The sequence below is a fragment of the Seriola lalandi genome, unplaced genomic scaffold, assembly GCF_002814215.2.
Source record: "Seriola lalandi dorsalis isolate HSWRI2012SDOR001 ecotype SW California unplaced genomic scaffold, Sedor1 jcf7180002054835, whole genome shotgun sequence".
Taxonomy (NCBI): Eukaryota; Metazoa; Chordata; class Actinopteri; order Carangiformes; family Carangidae; genus Seriola; species Seriola lalandi.
Window position 1 is genome coordinate 315653 of NW_019525388.1, and position 20179 is coordinate 335831.

General features: G+C 40.1%; 1 protein-coding gene across 1 annotated transcript in view; it reads left to right on the forward strand.

The window, feature by feature from the left end:
• adamts7 (a disintegrin-like and metallopeptidase (reprolysin type) with thrombospondin type 1 motif, 7) overlaps positions 1-20179 on the forward strand; it is a 62089-nt gene that overhangs the window by 4213 nt on the left and 37697 nt on the right. Inside the window, exons 3-8 of the mRNA XM_023426714.2 lie at positions 7368-7551; positions 9514-9710; positions 12885-12968; positions 14397-14521; positions 16729-16878; positions 18549-18692. Of these exons, the coding sequence (XP_023282482.1) occupies positions 7368-7551; positions 9514-9710; positions 12885-12968; positions 14397-14521; positions 16729-16878; positions 18549-18692 (884 nt within the window). The remainder of the gene's footprint in view (positions 1-7367; positions 7552-9513; positions 9711-12884; positions 12969-14396; positions 14522-16728; positions 16879-18548; positions 18693-20179) is intronic.

Here is a 20179-nt window from a genome sequence, read left to right on the forward strand (position 1 = left end):
ATTTGAATTTGAGAGTCTTACTGCATTATATTCCATTATATTTTGAATTGCCACCTGGTGCCTGAATTTCTTCATCTTTGAGCTGCTTAGATAAGTTTGAGATGCTTCCTCCTTTCATTTGAGATGCTCTGTGGCACTGTTTGTTTGTCTGTTTGTTTTGGTTGTGTATAACTTGTCCCTGACGTTCTGTGTCAAATGCTAAATATCTCCTTACACCAGTCTTGCTGCGTTGCATTACGTCACATTTACTCATTAGTCAGAAGCTCTTATCCAAAGCAACTTACAAGTGAAGGACACCACTAAAGCTTTAGTGCAGTAGACAATGGCATAAGAACCAAGCACTACATCTATTTAATAAATGCGAGGAGATCAGGAAGAGAAGTGCATAGTAAGTGCTAGTTAGAGTGTTAGAGTTGTTAGAGGTGATAGGAGAGAGTCGCAGTGGACCTCTTGCACCCCCACTTACCGCTGCCAGTACACGTGCTGTTGTTGCTGTGTAATGTGCCTGCCTTCCTCAGACTGGGACACTTGTAGGGTTATTACACTGCCCTCGTCAGTCCCGGAAGAACCGCATCTCCAGTACATCTACGGTTCATTCGGTACAGATGGTGCTGTAGAAAAACAACCACACAAGTCACATTTTCAGAATTTTGGCATCGACTTTGTCCCAAAGTTATCTGTTCTTGTGACCTCTCTACTTCTTTTTCTAACTCTGCACCTCCAGTTTCTTTTTGAGTTTCAGACCCAATGATATCGCAGTTCATCAGATTTCACAAAAAGGCTATACACACCTTTCTTCTACATATACATATCCCTAGACTGATAGTTAAATCAGCAGAGTTCCCCTTTAAGCTGCCTTTCTGGAAAGCTTCACTGGCTTTGTTTCACTTCAAAGGTTGCAGTCACATCCAGAATTAAGTTCCCCACATGGATAAAAAGCATTATCAGTACAGTAATCTGTTTAATATTGATTATTGAATTTATTTTGAAAAGGAAAACCTTTCCATCAGGCAGTTTCTTTTTTCAAATCGACCAAATTCCCACTGAGACAACTCCTTTCAGTTTTCTGTTTATTGACCAAACCTGTAAAGCCGAGAATATCACAGTTTCCCTCTCGACTGGAAGCAAATAAACTTTTCCCCCTGAGTTAGTAAGTAAGACAAGAAAGGCACCATTTTTGTCTTTTACAGTTCTGTAAAAAAAAGTAAGAGACCGCAATAAAATTTTCTTCAATCAGTATGTCTACATGTATGTTAGCTTTCCATTCCAGGCACACCTCATTACACTTAAAGAGGCACTGATTAGGTGATCACCGGAACCAAATCTTCTTTAACGAGGAAAAGTAGCGGCTCTGTGGCAAAATCTGTGCAAGAGAGTTGAAAAAGAAAAGTTCTGTGTGAGGAAAAGAAGGGTTCAGTTCTGGCTTTACTCATAGAGGGATACAGCGAGCGTCAGGTTGCTTCCATCCATAAAAATTTCAAAGACGGCGGTTCATAAGAACAAGGTCAAGCAGCAAACATTGGAGACAACAAAGCTACAGACCGGCAGAGTGTGAAAACGACTCTCCACTGACCGGGATGACCGCCGACTCGTTCAAATGTCACTCAGCAATCGTAGAATAACATCGAGTGACCTACAAAAAGAATGGCAAACAGCAGCTGGGGTACGACGCACGGCGAGGATGGTTCAAAACAAGGCCCCCGAGGGCAGCAGGGCTGAAGTCATGCAGAGCTAGAAAAGAAAAGAAAAAGAAAAGCCCTTCATCAATGAGAGTGTGGCTGAGTTTCGCAAAAGACAACAAGGCCTGGCAGTAGCAGGCTGGAGTAAGGTCATCTTCTCTGATGAGTCCGAACACCTGCTTGTCTAATGGTGAGGTGACCCGGAGAGGCTCACAAGCCACTGTGACTCCTATTAAGCTGCAGCATGATTCACTGGGGTATCTGGCTGTTGTGCTGAGCAGGTACGCTTAAAGGTAAAATTTTTCTAGTAAACAAACAACAGTTATGGAGACAGTTAGTGGACCAAAACTCATTGTGTGTATCACTGTGGTCCAACAAACTTGTTGAATATATATCCTTCCCCATAAAGACCCAAGTTTTCTTTTTTTTTTTTTTTAATTGGGTCCCTTCCCCTGTCCCTGCTCTACCACTGCTGCGTTTCTTGGCACATTACCGCCGCTTGTTGATTAGTGGAACAGTGTGAAACCATTGGCAGGGCCGTGTATCATGTGTGCATGCACGCACACCCTTGTGCAGTGCACAACACAAACAAAACAAGGATCCATTTTTGAAAAACCCGCTCCGCGGCGCTACTACAGGTCAGAAGCTCCACAGGGTCTTTAATGAAGGAGTCACTTCATTTGACTCTAGAACATAAGCACTAATCCGCACTCGCTTTTATTCTCACCCAATTTTAGACCAAATGTAATTTAAAACAACATTTTTATTTAATTATTAACTGTTAATACTTTGCAGACATTTGCCTTTTGAAGTGTCCCCACCCACACAGACACATGGTATCCACATTGGTGGTCCTCTGCCAGGGCTGTACCACAGCCAGCTTCACTCTTCCTTGTTTTAGGACTTTCTGCTTGTAGTCTGCTCTAAAGCATCTGAAACACATAATCGGGTGAATTGAGGTCAAGTGACTGACGTAACCGGTTATGACCATTCTTCAGTTTGACTCTAAAAGAGTCCTTGGTTGCTTTGTCTTTACGTTACACAGTGCTTTGCATTCAGAAAGTAAAATTGTTTTTGTATTTCAGCCTTGTGCTAAAATCAGTGTACACTCAATACTCCATGACATAACGCGCATTGATTAAGCAGAACCACAGAAAACAGCCTCCAAATAGATTGTACAGTTGAATCAACACTTTTTCAACAATAACTGAATGACCTTCAGGAAGGAGGATTTATTGCAGGTTGCATTGCACTGCATCAGCTTTAGCCAGATGTTGCTTAAAAGAAAAAAATGTAGGGTTTCCCCCCTATTAATTCTCCGATCGTGTAGATGGAGAACTTCTTTCCTTTCAGCCTATAGAATCAATTCACCCAGATTAATGAAACTGATAAGCTGCTCAGCTACAGTGCATTAATGCTGAAAATGTAATTGCAGTCGGTTTTAGATGCTGGTGTGGTCCTCGCTCTTCAATACCACTGCTACCAACAGAGCATCACTTGTAAGCAACGGTGCAAGTTTGTTTACTTTGTTTCTCCCAGCTGGACCTCAGGTTGTCCAGCTGCTGTCCTTCAGGCTCCTGCAGCTCAGACATGAGAGGAAGAGAAGTTTTCCTCAATGACATTTTGCCCTTTTTAGTAATAAAAACTGAACAAACTTTTTCTTTTGTTTGTTTGTTGCTGGCACTATTTTTGAGTGCAGATAGGGATGAAAAAAGTGGACACTTTATCCCCATAGCCATCCTTTCATCTCAAATCCTGTGTGCAATGTTTATGAATTAGACTAGTACTATGAGGCTGCACTGTAGAACATTTGGCACTAAACCTAAAGATTATCCAAAGCTTTTATTGGCAAATGTTGAGATGAGCATTTATGTTTTTCTAGCTTGATATTAAACACATTTTACACTTTAATCTTTGTGATGGAGGAGTAATAAATACTGTGGACTGATGGGGAGAGAGAGCCTTGAGTTTCCTTTCCCATTGTTTGAGGCGTCTTTGTGTCTTTGTGGATGATTTCTTGTCTTTTTCTTGGAGATGTTTTTGACAGAGTGGCGTGTCCCAGATTTTCTCTATTTGGAAAATGTCTGACTGTTTCTGTGTCCAGCCTTTATGCAAGGAGCTGGTAAAGTGTGTGTGTTAATGTTTTAAAGCATGAGTGCTAACTTCCACCTGCTTTATTTTTGAGATCCTAATGAATTTTTAAAGAATATCACTGTCATTTGAAAATGAATCAGAAATCTTAAGTGTGGGCACTTTACTGTATCAGCTCCTTACAGTACATGCAAACAGGGCATTACACCTGCTTTGTGACTTGTATTCAGATAAGTGTTCAAACTCTGATTTAAAAGCATCATATCAGTCACTTAATGTCTATTATTGTTCCTGATGTTGCACCGTGGCATGAGTCATCGCATCACTTTCTTCTTCACTGTCAATGACGGTGTAAAAATAAGTATTTCCTTTAAATACCCCGGTCGTTACTGCCAGATTTGTGTAAATAAAGAAGCACTGGAGATCATACGCACCCCTGTGGATCCTGAGTATTTGGTGTGCACTCAGTGAAGCAGCAGCCTCTCATAACAACCCTCTGCGACCAATTACTGAGGAGGTTAGGAATTTTAACAGTTTAGATCTAAACTGCCGTCCAAAGAAAAATCATCCAAAAATGTTTTGCCAGAGCAGCTGTGGCAGGCAAATAGCAGCCCATTGGCCAAAATCTGGCCGTCCAGCAAAAATATCTCGTCCTTTTGACATAAGCAGAAGTTTCACTTTCTTGTTTGCACAAAAAACTTTCACAGAGCTGCTGTAGATAGAAATGTAAAATGATAATTGTTTTATTTCTGGAGTGCTGAGTCCCCCGCATTGTATACATTACAGACCGAAACTGTTTGATTTTCACAAGCACAATTTATAGGGTATCCAAGCAACCGCAATTAGTATCGTCGTTACATTTCAAGTGTCCTTAACATTAAAGCTAAGCATTGTATAAATCTATTGTCCTGCATCAGAGAGCTAATAGCTGAAATCCTGTTGGGACAAAGCTGCTCTTTTTCTTTTGTGCAGACATAAGTACGTGTGTAATGGTTTACAAAAGCATTTGCCATCTTATTCTTCAGTGCATCAAAACAAATATCGACATGGTAACCGAAGCCTTTGTACAACCAAAACACATGGAGAGCAAGATTTAAGTTGCTGAAGTTACAAAACACACTTTGCTGAATCATAAATGTCAGATGAACACGACTCCCCTCATTTACTTGAAATATTGTGTATATACATAAAAAAAAAAAAAAAGGAATTGTTCAGTCTTGCAAAAACAGGGTTCACTCCAACAGTAACACACGCTGATCAGTTGCATGATGCACCAGATTGAAGGAATCAGACTAAAGGTTTTGTTGTGGTGTTACATTCCTGAACCACAGACAGAAACTCAAATTTTTGTTGTTTTTTTGTTTTTCCTTATTGATGCTGTTGCTTAAAAATAAACTGTATTTCTATGTATTCCTGTTTATATTGTATCTTTCCATCACAGTGTGTTCCTTGAAGAGGTGGGATTCCACGTTCCTGCGAGGTTTGGGTCGGGCTTAAAAAGTACAATAATGTAAGAACTCGTGGAGTCACTGGCAAAATAAATGTTTCAGAGGTTTTGTCGGTGAGAGTGGCGCAGGGACAACGTGACAGAGACTCGCAGCCCACACACACAAACAGAGCGCGAGGATGTTATTTACGCAGCAGATGGGCACATCGAGGCAGCGCTGTCAACTCTACAAATACATTGCTGCACATTACAGCGATGTACAGTATGTTCTCTAGTGCAGTGTGGTGATAGTAACAGCGAATGTCTTCTTTACATTGTCCCTGTGTTTGAAAGTCATCTGAAGTCAACAAAGAGTGAAAACACAGACACATGGTGGATGTCTGAAGCGAGCGAGTGTTTTGCAGATGCTGTGAAATCATCAATCAAGTACTACACATGTTGTGATTTCATTTCAACTGTGGCTCACTGCGTCAGTCCGTTGGTGTTTTTCACACAGTTCGACACAATTAGACATTGCGAAACATGTCGGATAGAAAGGCAGGAGTCTGAGCATTCAGTTCCTCGTGTTCATGTCGAGCTTAATTTACATTTCACATTTGAAGATTCTCTGTTTCGCTTGTTATCTGGTAGACATGGAGACGGTAGCATTTCTGCAGCATAGAGATTTTGACTTTGTGCAACCATTTGGGGCAGTGTAAGTTTGGCTGTTTACCTCAGGTGGCGATATAAGAACAAAGGCACTACAGCTTCTTTGATCATGTCAGTCTGTCCCATCTTTCAACACGGCGTCCTGTCATGGCGTGTGCAGCAGCTATTCTTTGAAGCTTTGTTACTTTAAATTTTCATTACTCACCTTCCCCCAATGTAGTACACTGTATTTGTTCATGCTGTATATTGTAGGAGCGGTCCTCCTGTCTGAGCTTCAGTGTGACCCTGTGACAGCTGAGGGAGAAAAATAAATAGGGGTATAAGATGAGTGGGGAATTAAATATAGGGCAAGGATGGCTAAAAAGAAAAAGAAGGGGGCTACTGGAATTCGACTTTGGCTCCGTGCCAGTGTGGTTTAGGGTGCAGTAATTTATGTGACATCTGATCTTTCCCCCGTCTGAGTCGCGCCCTGGATTTCTGCGGCAGACGTGAGACATCAGGCTGTTTATTCTGCTCACTGGGCTGTTTCTATGTGCTGAGGACAAATCTGTGTAGTGGGCTTCCAACGCTTTCTCCTCAGGAGCTGCACCACATTAAGCAGCGACTGAAGACAGACAGACAAGATCTAAGATAAAATACTGAATATATTATATAAAATGGAGATTTTTCCCTTAATTTTATGCATTTTTATATTTATTTCTAACCAGGTTTTATTTCCAGCCAGCTCAGCGTGAGGCTAAGGCAGGCAAATATAACTTCTTACTATCCTACGAGGCAAAGCATCATGGGACAGGAGCTTGACGCTGCCTCATGAGAAAAGACACTTGTTTTCATTTGAAGGCTTTAACTGGGAGCCACCTGCAGGGTGTGCTGAGTTTGTACAGCAGCTTCGTCACAGTCAAACATTGTCAATATGAAACTATTCAGAAAAAACGTTATAAATATATTTATTTCTAAATATATAAAATGATGCGTGAATGGTCAAACTTACTGGCTTGTACTTGATTTGTGAATATTGTACTGGGAAAATATTCTATTGTGTGTGGATACATGGGCCATGTAGGTCTGCAATTACCAATTATTTAACTTGCACTTAATCTGCTGGTTAAGATCTTGGTTAATTGATTAATCATTTAGTCTCTAAAACACCAAATAATCAATTTACCAAAATGTTACATAAATAAAAGCAGTTAATTACATTTTAAGAACCAGGAACCATCAAATTTAACATTAAAAGTTATTTTTTAATGATCCATTGATAATCAATCACTGATTAGTCTTTTGATCGACAAATTGATTAACCGACTAATCGTTGCTGCACAAAAGGGATTCCACCTCATGACATATCTAAAGATTAAATAAGTGTTTTTTGAAATATTGAGCTTCTTTTGTAAATAACTCAATATTTCACCAACTCCTCTGTGACGGTCGTAATTAAGAGTTATTGATATATATTTAGAGGCATGAAGAGAACACTGACTTGTGGCCTTTCTTTTCTTCAGACAGGACTGTTCAGGTTGTCTGATGAGGAGTTTTTTATTCAGCCTCTGGAGAAGCCAAGCCATGAGACCTCGGCACCACAGGCCCATGCCGTCTACAAACGCCACGCGTCCCCTCCCTCCTGGAGTCCAGTCGTACAGCCGATCTCAGGGAAACAAGCTCTCAACGGTACCTGCGGACTCAAAAGTAAATCACCTCTTTCCTTTTTTCTCACCACATTTATATATATATATAAAGTGACACGTAAAAGTTTCACAATACTTAAAAAGTTTACTTTTTATTTGTTCTGTGAAATTGCCCAATAGCAGACAAGAGGATAAGTAGCCCACATTATGCTGAGTTTTACGCATTTCTCATAAGGCACAGGGCACTGAATGACCAGAATGAAGATGATGGCTGATAAAATGTTCTTGTTCCTGTCTCCGGCTGATCTGCAGAGGGCAGAAGAAGAAAAACAGTGGAATTTATTCGCTCATAATTCAGCCACTTAAAATTCTGAGTCGGCTTAATTGACCTTGAAAGAATACTGAGCATCCCACCGAGTGGTGGATTTGAGGAGTGTCTGGAGTTTCTGAATGTTTCATTTGGCACTTGCCCAGGTTTTTGCCGCCTGAATCTCTTCCTGACATCAGTGCAGTGGTGTGTCACTAATTGGTGGGTTTAACTTTTTTTTTTTTTAAAAGAACCAATCAGACTCAGGTATTAAATTTTTTGGCCGTATGCTGATGTGAATGGAAGTGCTCACAGGAAGAAGAGTATGAGCAGCGTGAATCATACTTACCTATTTATACGCACGGACACTGATTTCAGCTCCAGTCGTCTGCTCCACAGCTCATTCTGCCAAAGCAGTTGACTTGGGTAATATTATAGGTATTTAATGTACTCCAATATAGACATAACTGACCGTACAGGTTTACTATACATACATATTGACATCGACAGAATATCGTTTTACAGGCAACGTTACCTTTGGTATTTGCTGACATCAGACGTTTTCCACTTCAGCCGCTCTTTTATCACATTTCCCTCACGTACAGCTATCAACAGTGAAATAATATACAGATGATGACTGAAAGAGTTATGTCACTCAATGAGCAAGTAATCAGTGTAATATTTATCAAACAGAGACGTCTTGCTGTAATCTTTGTCGCTCATGCTGTCCACTCTCATACTCCGGATCAGATTCGGGCTCAGACACGCACAGATGCAATTGAGAAGCTGCCACCTCTAATAAATCATGTTACTTAGTAGTTTGACAGTTTTGCTGTAGGAACCCTCCACAGCGGTAAGAGGATGAGGCGGTTCACACACGCGCTGGGTGCTACAGCTCGGCAGGACTCTGGAAGTTGGCCAATCAGATGAAAATGAGCTTCTGGGGAGGAGGGGGGGGGATTAAGTTGCCCTGAGTTTATGCTGCCTGCTTCAGTCAGAGCAGCAACTGAGGAGCTGCATAACAGGCAGTATGAGATTAATAAGGATTTTTACTAAGAAGCTACTCAAGAGAAAATATAGAGCTGGAAATGAGCATAATGGGTCCCCTTTAAGCTTTATTCTACAGGTTAGGGTTGCTGAGGAGAAGAGTTAATGATGACTGTCATGTATACGTGATCACGATATTAGTTTATATTGTGATATACTGTTGTAAAAATTCAGAAAAACGTCCAGAAAACAGAAATATCATACTTAAGTCCAGTGTTGCCCACACTGGCCTGATGAAACACACGTGCTCTTTTAGAGAATTCACCGTTAAGAGTTACTATAATATATTATCTTCATCATTATTGGTCACAGAAAACAATAAGAGAGTTAACACATTACAGCATCAATAAAAGCGCTCACAGGCAGGTTGTGGAGGATTATTAAGAAATTGATATACGTGATTTTATTTTTTATTTTTATTTTTTGGAGATTGCAGGCTGCATGTTGAAATCAAATAGAGTTTTAATTTATCATTCGTTATGTAATGATTTTGAATAACAACTTAAGTTAATTAGTGAAGAAGAGTAAAAAAGGCAGAGGGGCCATGAGCTGGTTTAGGCCTTTGATGAACAGTAGACTGTTTGTTGCAGGTTAAAACTCATACCTGCTTTGTAAACACGCAAGGCACCTTTTAGAAAGAAAGTTTTCAATGTCTATTTCTATCTCCAGATTCCCATCAAAGTCTTGAAGACATCGAGCGACAGCGGGAGCGCTGGGAGCACCGCCAGCAGAGAAGGAGGAGAATTCGTCAACGCTCAGTCAGCAAAGAGAAGTGGGTGGAAACCCTGGTGGTGGCTGACCCGAAGATGGTGGAGTATCATGGGAGCAAAGCTGTGGAAGGATACGTCCTTGCTATCATGAACATTGTAAGTATGTGAAACATGAGCAGTAACATTAACGTGACATTTTCATGCATTGAAATCCATGCGGTTTGAAGAATACAGTATAGCATTATACCATTAGCCACTTCCATGCTGTTCTTCACTTGTGGCACTATGCTACTACAAACAAATACTATTTGAGGATAAGATCATGAGGACATATCAAACACAATAATAATGCAGACAAAATGTTGTTTATCTTAGAGCACGATTCAAAAAGTAATCTGGTACAAAAATATGATGATTTGTAATAACCTGTAAAATCACTGTTAGTAAAACATTATGTTTTGTAATGGAAATATTAGGAGTACATGAATTACACAGTTTAAGCTAAAATTGTAGAATAGTTTCATTGATTCGTATTACTACAAAAAAAAACTCCTCCAGATGTTTAGAATGCAGGATGTCTGAACATCTTCCCAGATGTTTTGGATGATACCGCTGTTTGAGACCTGCTGTTTGTTTTTCCATCCTCATGTCGGGTAATACAATGACTTGATTCAACTTTTCACATCTAGATTTTTTCACCCCTGACCCCCAGAGCCTTTCACAAAAAAAATGTTATTACTACCTCATAGTTAGGGGTTAAATAAACTGACTCCTCGCCTGGTATTGATTAACACACGAGTAGGTCTTTCCAAAATATAGTCATGTCTGCTCTGACTGCAGCTACTGAAAATGCGATCAGAGGGCAGAATATCAGGAAAGGGATTTCACTGACGGAGAAGCCCACAGATTAACTGACTTAACAGACAATAATACACAGAGGAAGCAGCCATTATTCCCCACATCCTCTCGGCGTTCTTTTTCAGAGTCCTTTACACTCTGGCTTTGAACTTCCAAACAATTCAGTTATGTGAAAACAATCTTGCGCAGCTCCGAGGGAAACGGCCTCTTACAAGTGTCCAAACAACAAGTTAATGGCACCGTCTTCCGCAGCAACCCATCTGCTCCATTGTCGTGTCACAGACACTGTCCTGAAGCTGTCAACTTCACAAGGGGTTCATATTTTTGTACTCTGCTGTACTGTAATCGCCCAGTGGGATGATTAACACACGTGCAACAGCCAGGAGAGTCGATCTCAGCAGAAAGAAACTGGAAGCCCTTTCACCAAAATAGCTCCCAACTTCCTTTCACATGGTGATCTGATGGTAAATTATCGCATTTCCTCCGAGATATTTATTATCGCTGTGTATTAACAAACAAGCAGACCCTAAGGACATACAGTAAATATAGATGCAATGGGAATTCAATATTAGGTGCAAATGCACAGAAAGTGGCTTGAGAGGAAACATGTAAAATAACAGCACATTGTTGCAACAAATGGAAAAAAAAAAAAATCGCTTTAAATAGCTGCGGCTCTGTTTTTATTCACAAGATAAACAATAGAGAGAAATGGATAAAGATAGACTGTAAGCATATTTATTTTTACTGATAAGCTTTTAAAAAATTGTTGCAAAGTCGATTCATCTACAAGACGTGCACCAAGAATATCTGTGAATGGGTGCTACTATGAGAGACAATGGGTACAAACAGTCTTGATGAATTAAGTCCTTTGTGTGTGTCAAAGCTGTTCTGTCTCAAGGGCCTCAGTTACACAACTTGTGCAGGAGGTTTAGTATGTAGATGTTTTGCCCGACAGCAAGGAAAATGAAAGGAATGTGACCAATACAATGTGAGTGTTGCTTCTACAACTCTGTGTAGTAACTGGACTGTCAGATTCAAGTGGTGATGTATAATTGCAGTTGTTTTTTTTTATTTTTTTCATGGAGTTGTACATGAGGTGAAAAGTTGAAAAGTGACAGAATTAATGGTGAGAAAAAGAGACAAAGAAAAGTTTAAACCTTACATCTGTCGCCTCTGCACACCTGGCCAGTCAATACATGTGGTAAAATGGTAGCAACAGTATCCACTCACGACAGAAATACATTCTGTCATATGGTATGTGTGTATATATACGTTTATAAACTGTGTGTTATCTGCAACAGGAAGTGATACATGCTGCCAACCTCACAGGGCATTTCCTACAGACCTTGTTCTAACAGATCAGCAGTGAAAGGCTTGTGTTGCTCTGAGAGGAAGCCTCCGTTGAGCCAGTCGATGATGATGATGATGATGATGATGATGATGATGATGATGATGATGATGCTCACGTTCTTGATCGGTGTCGGTTCCTTTCACCTGAGCGCCTTTCTTCCTCGGCTCTCACTTGTTTCTCCACAGGGTGAACGGTGAACCATGATCCTTCGCTGTTCTCCAGTAATCAGCCCCATGCTGCCTCCTGCGCTTGGTAACGCAGTTCGAGAACATGAGTCACTGTCAAAGCTATAGACTTCTTTAAAAGCAGTTCTTACACTCCAGTTTTTCATTAGGTTTTGATGCTGTATATGATGCTGGATATAAAATAACCCAGTGACAAAAACCCTCCCAGCGAACCCTCTTGTTTTAGGGTCTTTGGGTGCCAGTTTTTTTTTTCATATTAGTTGAGCACAAACTAGAAAGTCAAAGCTGCGGTGACTCAGAGTTGAAAGGTTATTTTCGTAACATTTATGGACATTTGTGTGGTGTACTCTAAAAGTATAAGAGGTTAAATTGATATAATTGCAAGCTATAATCATAGATTGTGAGTCCTTCAAAGGACAAGGCACTTTAGATTATTAATACTCAGTAAGAATGTGTGGAATAAATAAATGTTGAGAGTTTGGATTGATGTTACGATGCCAGACGCACTTTATCAAACCTCTGAGGTGCGAGGTTGTTTGCTGTCTACATCCCTCAGAAAAGGCATTCCTCTGACTCGGGCCAGGTTGTGAATTGCTTGCGGCATAGAAGGAATCAAAATACCCAAACAGACATGACAAGATGCATCCGAAAAGAGGAAATGTTTCACTCATTGTTTAGTTTTGAGGCAATTTGTAAGTGCTTTGTTTAAGTGGATGCTCAAGCTTTGAAATGGAAATCAAACAGTCAAAATAGCTCACAAAGTCAGATGGCGGAGTAATGGCTCTGATGCAACAGTAATACAACATTCCTTTCAGATATAAGAAGTTATGGTTACACTACATCGAAAGGCCCATTATATGAAACACATTATATATCAACAGCCTGTATATTGTTTGAATGTCCAAATGTTTGATTCATTTTAATTTTCTTTTACAGGTGGCGGGTCTGTTCAGAGATGCCAGTATTGGAAATGCGATCAACATTGTGGTTGTTCGAGTCATCCTACTGGAGCAGGACGAGGTAAAAACATATCGGTGTATGTTGATGATGAAACGTGGTTCATTTGAGATTATTTAGTTTGGAAAAAAAACTAAAGCAAACTAAGCTTTTTCTCCTTCAAAGACAAACTAAACAGAATGTGTATGTGTGTAGTAATAATATTAGGCCATGCTTAGTAGGGCTTTCAAAAACAAACTTATTTCAAGTTTACATGCAAACAAAACCCACAAAGCCTGATCCTAAACTGTGTCGTAAACTCTAAGTTGTTGTGTTCGTTTTGTGTTGCAATCGCTGGCCCAGTGAAAAGCAAACAAACAAACAAACAAACAGTCTTAATGCTAAGCTACGCTAACTGGCTGCAGGCTGTAGCTTCATACTGTGAAGACCTCTCTAATCTAGCTCTCAACAAGAAAGCAAATAATGTCAAACCCAGAATGTCCCTTTTAATATATTTACAACAGTAGTTTGAATTTTAAATAAAACCGCAAAGCAGGTGAAAGACACTCTAACAGGTTTCGAGGTTAAAAAGCATGAATTCTGGATTTAATAGCACCAGCAGACATAAGCGTTGAGATTCACAGTGTCTGATTATGAATGTCTCTCTTTGTGGCCGAGTACATGAATGAATGAGTGAATTACAACTATGTATTTTTAGAGTTTAAAGAATTTTATGATGCTTTGGATACGGAATAAGCTTAATTTCAAGAAAACGGGCCAAGCAAAGGCCAGTGAAGTATTTTTTACATTGTGGATAAATATTTTCTTTTGTCGATAAAAATACCTGATGTTAAACTACTTCTGAAAGTCCAAAGAAGCTAAATGTCACCAGATTAGCTGTGAATGTCAGTTCTCTGCTCAACAGGTATTTTATGAATGGCATCTCTATACAGATTACTGATTGCATAATCACATTCACATCACATAATGACTCATTCTAAGGTTATTCCTGTTCAAAATAATTGCTGCTTTTATGTTGTTGCCAGCAGTCGGCACTTATCAGATAGAACCTAACTGTGTACTGCAGCAGCATATAATAAGATATAGATATGAAAGGAGCAAATAAACAGAGCTATGATATAATGATATAAGTAAATACATGTATAACAAAAAAAAAAAGATACAAACTGAAAAAACATGACCATGCTCGTAAACATATACAGAAGTTAAGTGCTGACAGGGTTGACGTGCAAATGACATAAACACAACACAGTAATGTATGATGCTTACTTTTGTCTCTCTGGCCCACTTAAAGGCTGAGAGCACTGATGGGGCAATTTAACTGAATGTAAAGCAATTACTTTTGCAGCAGTTTTATCAAACAGAACCTCTGTTTTTCTCTCTCTTATTTCTCCCATTTTGTGCACTTAGAGTGCATTAGCTGCAGATTTTTTGATTGATTTGTTCTGTATGTTTTCGTCCCTTCATCTCGATGCGGCCTGTGGATAACAGGATGACTTAAAGATTACACACCATGCTGACAACAGCCTGAACAGCTTCTGTAAGTGGCAGAAGAAACTCAACATGAAAGGAGAGGAACACCCGCTGCACCATGACGTAGCCGTCCTGCTCACCAGGTAAATGAATTGACCGAGCTCTCCTTTCTCTCAACCAAACGTGATCACCACTTCTAACAGATGCAATGCATAATTAGTTTTTGTCACGTTGTCTCGGAGCAGTTATTGATATACTGATTTAGATGGTCGCAGAGAGCAGAATCAAAGCTGCATGTATCTCTATCACAAGCCATGCTTTGATATGTGACGGCTGTCATGTCGCCCGCTGTAGTGAGCTACGCTGAATTAACACTGCTGTTGATCGATGTGACAAAAATAATTATGTCCAATGCCTCAACAGATGAGCTGCAGGTACATTGAGTGAATTTGATTTACAGAATTAATTAAAATAAGTCAGGACAGGTAAACAACAACTAGAGGAATAATCCAGAAGGTCTCCTTTTCAAAACAGCCACTCCAGGCGAGAGTCGTTCAACATGTATCATACAAGTTCCTTATTCGGGGCCCACATATTCTTTTGGCTTGTAATTATTGCCCATATTGATTAACCTCTTTCATAGCCTGCCAACACAGGGCTCCAACCCAATACCTCCTCTTATTAGTACAGTTGTAGTTTAATTGAGGAAGTCCAAGGAAATATCAGATGAAGCGGTTTATCACAGCTTCACTCGAAGTCCTGTGACCCCAAACCCCAGCTGCAGAATCCAGAACTGGATAAACACAAGCCACAAGAAAGAGTTTGGTAAAACTGAAGGAGCATAATGGAGCCGATATTTACAATGATACTCAGAAACACACAGAACACACTCATTGCAAATGCATTTCTTTCTTATCTGTTATTTGGCTTAGCTTTTGTTAAGGTTAGGCCCCCGAAACTCTCAAATTATTCACATTATTAAGACACAAGCAAAATGTGTTAGTTTGAGATGCCGTTAGCAAACAAGGAACAGAAAGTGAAGGAATGAGAGCATTTACAAGGTTGCTGTCCGTGTACTGCAACGACGTTCGCTGTTTATTTTGCTACTTGTGAAGCATGAAATGTAGAAAGGAGATATCCTTCACCTTGGTCCTGTTTTTTTGCAACAGCTACACATTATAGTGGACTAGAGTGAAAGTGGAAAAATGTTCTCTTCAGACTGTACTATGTGTTTGCCATATCACCTTTGCTCCTTCACCTACAGGTCTGTAAAAAAAACTGAGAAACAGCATCTGCATTAGTCTCTCTCAACAATACCGCATTCACGTCCACTTCACTCGCTGACCGGCCAGCTGTACGGAGATGAGGGTGGATGCTGGGTTTGAACTTCTGTCTCTCACTCTCTTTTTTTGCATTTCTCACTCAATCATATAGAGTTCAACCCAAGCCGTTATACTTCTGTGTGCGCTCAGGCGTGGTTTGAATGTAGGTCAGCCACGTTTTGGCAGAGCTCATGGCGCGTCTACACCGGAGGTATTTCAGCTGCGTTTTTCAGTCGTCCCTCTCGCAGGTGTCTGACGGGACAGATACACGTCTATTTCAATCAAATCCAGCTGTCCATGCAGGCGCACGTTTTTACTTGTGCTATACACCCATAAACAAGACCCAAAGTGAATCTGGTAAATCTGCAGAAATGATGTGATGTAATCATGTCAACATGGAGCAGAATCTCAGAGGAGTGTTTCCAACATCTTGTGGAATCAAGAGTCAAAAGTCAAAGTAGGAAGAGACGATCACGACGATCAGATTAGATCACGTAAGAGGAAAAGGCAGAAATGGATCAATGGGAGATCAGGAGAAGAGCGACTGTATTGTGAAGTCTTGTCAAAGGTGAATGAGTGGGTACCAACACAGAAACAAAGGATCCAATGGTTGTGGCTTGTTGGCTATAAATAGCTGGTGGGTAAAAAAGCAGAGAATACTAGAGTTTGTTAAAAGTACTAAAGTAAAAATACTTTCAGTGGATTTAAAGGCGCATGCATGTGATAGCAGTTGGTGGTTTGTGGTACAATGATCATGTAACTGTAAGAAATTCCCCATGTATGTACAGTGGTAGATGCTCCTGTTATTGTTGCCTCTTAATCGAAGTGACATGATGATTGTACTATAGCATTCTAACATTTGCAATATTGCAATAAAAACAAAAAAACCCCACCACCCTCATGGCGTCACCAGACAAACCTCCAATCATTTTTTATCTGTCCTCCATCGCCTTATAACGCAGATCTTCATTGTGTTGCTTTCCGCTTCGACTGACATCTAACCAACGCTCCACCTTCGCTTTTCAAAGGAAGGACATCTGTGCAGCCATCAACATGCCCTGTGAGACTCTGGGCCTGTCCCATGTGGCAGGGATGTGTCAGCCGCATCGCAGTTGCAGCATTAGTGAGGACACAGGACTTCCACTGGCCTTCACTGTAGCTCACGAGCTGGGACACAAGTAAGGTTAAATGCACAGCACACACACACACACACACACACACACACACACACACACACAAATAATGAGCAGGAAGAGAGAGAAAAAAAAGAAAAACTCGTTATCACCATTTTATTTAATCGTTTTATTTAATTAACCTAAAATTTGGGTTTTGCAGTCACATAGCCATCCATGAACATAACACTTGTAAATGGAAATATGGTTTTAATGCTGCACAGAGACAAGATGTCACTCTAATTTAAATTTCATTTCGTTTATTCCCTTTTATAGAAAATATAAAAATACAAATTTCTTTTGCCACTACCCTCATATTGTATTATTGTATTGTAACTGTGAGGAATAAATCAAACTGTAATAGGCACATACAGAAGTGACCATTGTCAGTTTTACTCCACCACTCAGTGCAATTTGCGATTATTATCACATTCTCTTCAGACTAATTGAAAACAGTGCGTGTCTGATAGCTTCATTGTATTTGTCCATCTTGATTATTACGGTGCACATGAGCCTGGAGTATTTTACCTCCTCTGCTTTGGAAAGGTATTGTCCTTATTTTCCACCACACGTGTGCATGGTTGACAGCTAGTCCTGAATAAATGTTAAGGGTGTTTTTATGTTGAATGCATGAACAAGTCCTGGATTGACAGGAGCCCATTGTGAATCCCAAGTGGACTTACAATGGGCTGACAGAGTGAGGTTGTGTCTAGCATACAAAAGTGTGATGGTAGAGGTTTTTTAATGAAACCGTATGTTTTTGTTATCACTAGTCTTTCCCACAATTCCATTATGAGATCCCATTTAGCCTCCCAGCTTCTTTTTTCCATCTTCAGCTCAGTTCGGTCTCCTCTCCTGATTTACCAGGCTAACTGAATTCACATTTATACCTAGCTGATTAAATATGCAAGTAACAGCTAGCTAGAATTGAGACAGCTGATGATGGTTACCCTCTTATTTGTCAAAATGTCAAATGTGTTGAAAAGGAGCACAATGTTTAGCTGCTAGAGAATCAAACATTCAACCCTCAGCGACATTGTACATCATCATATGAGCATAAACTAAATTTTTCCATGAAGTTTCATTTGTGACTTTGACCTTATTCGGAAAAATTTGTTTGAATAATGTTTTGTTGATACTCAAATGAATTCACAAGAACAGGACAGAACTTTTTTTCTTTTTCAGTTGATTAATTTGCAAAACATTTCACACATGTAAGGACTGAATTTATCTGCTGAAACCTTGATTTGTTAAATTATTCAGAAGAAGTTGGAGGGTTTTCAATTCACTTACATTTAACCAGCATCTATCAGCCACTAGCAGAAATGCATCAGAAGGCATCAGACCGGCTGCGTAATTCTCACTGCACGACGCCTTAGAAGAAAGAGACGTTACAAGTGCAGCGTGTTTAAGAACATTTTGATTGCTGTGCTTTCTTTTATCACTGCTGTGCACAGATTTTTCTTTTCTGCAGTGACTTCGCGGCTCATTACCGCTGCACCCACAACAAAATAGATAAACGTTAAATGTTGACATGCATGCATGTACAATTCACAGGCAGACACATGTTTTTTTTTTTAATGTGGCACAATGTAGAGGTACCATGAAGTATGTGTTACATGTTGTGCCCACTCACGTTAATTGCCCACTCTGTGGGATGTGCTTTTATGTCACAGCTTTGGGATTCAGCATGATGGCAACGGTAATGACTGTGAACCCATTGGGAAACGACCTTTCGTCATGTCTCCACAGCTCCTGTACGGCACCTCCCTGCCCAGGTGGTCAGACTGCAGTCGCCAGTATATCACCCGCTTCCTGGAGTGAGTGTCAAACATGCTGTATGATTACACTGCCATCACATCTCACACGACATTTGTCTATTTAAGTTCAAGGTTTCATGTGCCCATGAAGCGTCCCCGTGAAGATCCGACAGGCAGTCAGTAACCTGTATTTATATATACTGTATATAGAATATATGTATGGAAGAAAAAATACGAATATGAATAAGAGTTTCGACTGTATATGTAAATAACTCCCAGATTCCTCTGTCATCATGATGACGGCTTATACTGGAGCATACACCTGTCATCTCAGGTCGCAGCTGACTTTTTTAATATGAAGAATTCTCCTGTTCATGCACAAGACGGAGATACACCGGGGATAATCGCTGACGAAGTTGTTCCACAGTTTTAATTACTGACAGTGTATCTGCTGATACCAAGAAAAGATCCGATAGCGGGTCTCTCTTTTTCCCTTATCAGCAACGTTGCTTAGAGCCTCGGCTAAATTACACTTTACCTGTACATTATGTCGCTTCAGCTTTCTCCTTTTTTTTTCCTCACAAATCAAAACTGACCTTTTGTAATTGTTGCAGACTTATGGAAAGTTTTTCGTGCCATTCGCCCTCGTCAAGCTTCTTTAATCATGCAGTAAAATCAGTTTTGTCCGTGTGTTTCAAATGACTGGCCGTGGAATTTGCACTTGTCGATCATGTAGATTCATAGAGCAGCAGCTACATGTGTTTTAACTCTTATTTTCAGGTGTTGTGGCGTCATGGTAACAAAGAGAAGAAAGAGAAATTATGTAAATTACTAATTTTGGTGATTGGAAGGTTTGTTGATTTTAAAGCATAGTCAGTCTAAATATTCTATTCTATTCTACTATCTAGTGTGTGTGTGTGTGTGTGTGTGTGTGTGTGTGTGTGTGTTGCCACTGTCAAAAGACTGGCTTCAACAGGACATGTGTTGAATGTCTGACATATTTCACTATAGTTGCCCCAGTTTCTCAGCTCCAAGCATCTGGAATTCATTCAGTGGGTGTTCACCTACTTGACAGCATTGTAGCGTCTTGACTCCAGTGGAAAAAAAGGGCTGCGGGGCGATATTTACACCCGTGGGAGTTTGCAACACAAAGGTCGCTGGTTTGTGTGTTTGTGTATGTGTGTCTTTGTTGTGGCAATTATAAAAGAGACAGAGAGAGATGCATCTGTGCTTAAAAGCACCATTTTCCACACATTTCATAAACAAGAAAAGTTTTTTTATCAAAAGGAATTGGCCAGATAATATTATGTCGGACTATAATTATCATGTTTAGCATTGTGCTCAAAGTAATGTAAAGCTGTGGCTTAACAGAATTTAGTGAAATTAGATTTTGAGGGAATATTGTAAGAACTGTAGTGTTTAATTAAGTGGAGAGTTTTACCTGCTGGTGGCACTAGATAAGAGGAAAGAGACACCAAAGCCATTACAATTCATCCAGACAGAGCTACAGTTAGACTGACAGACAGACCTGGAGAATAAGGCTCTGA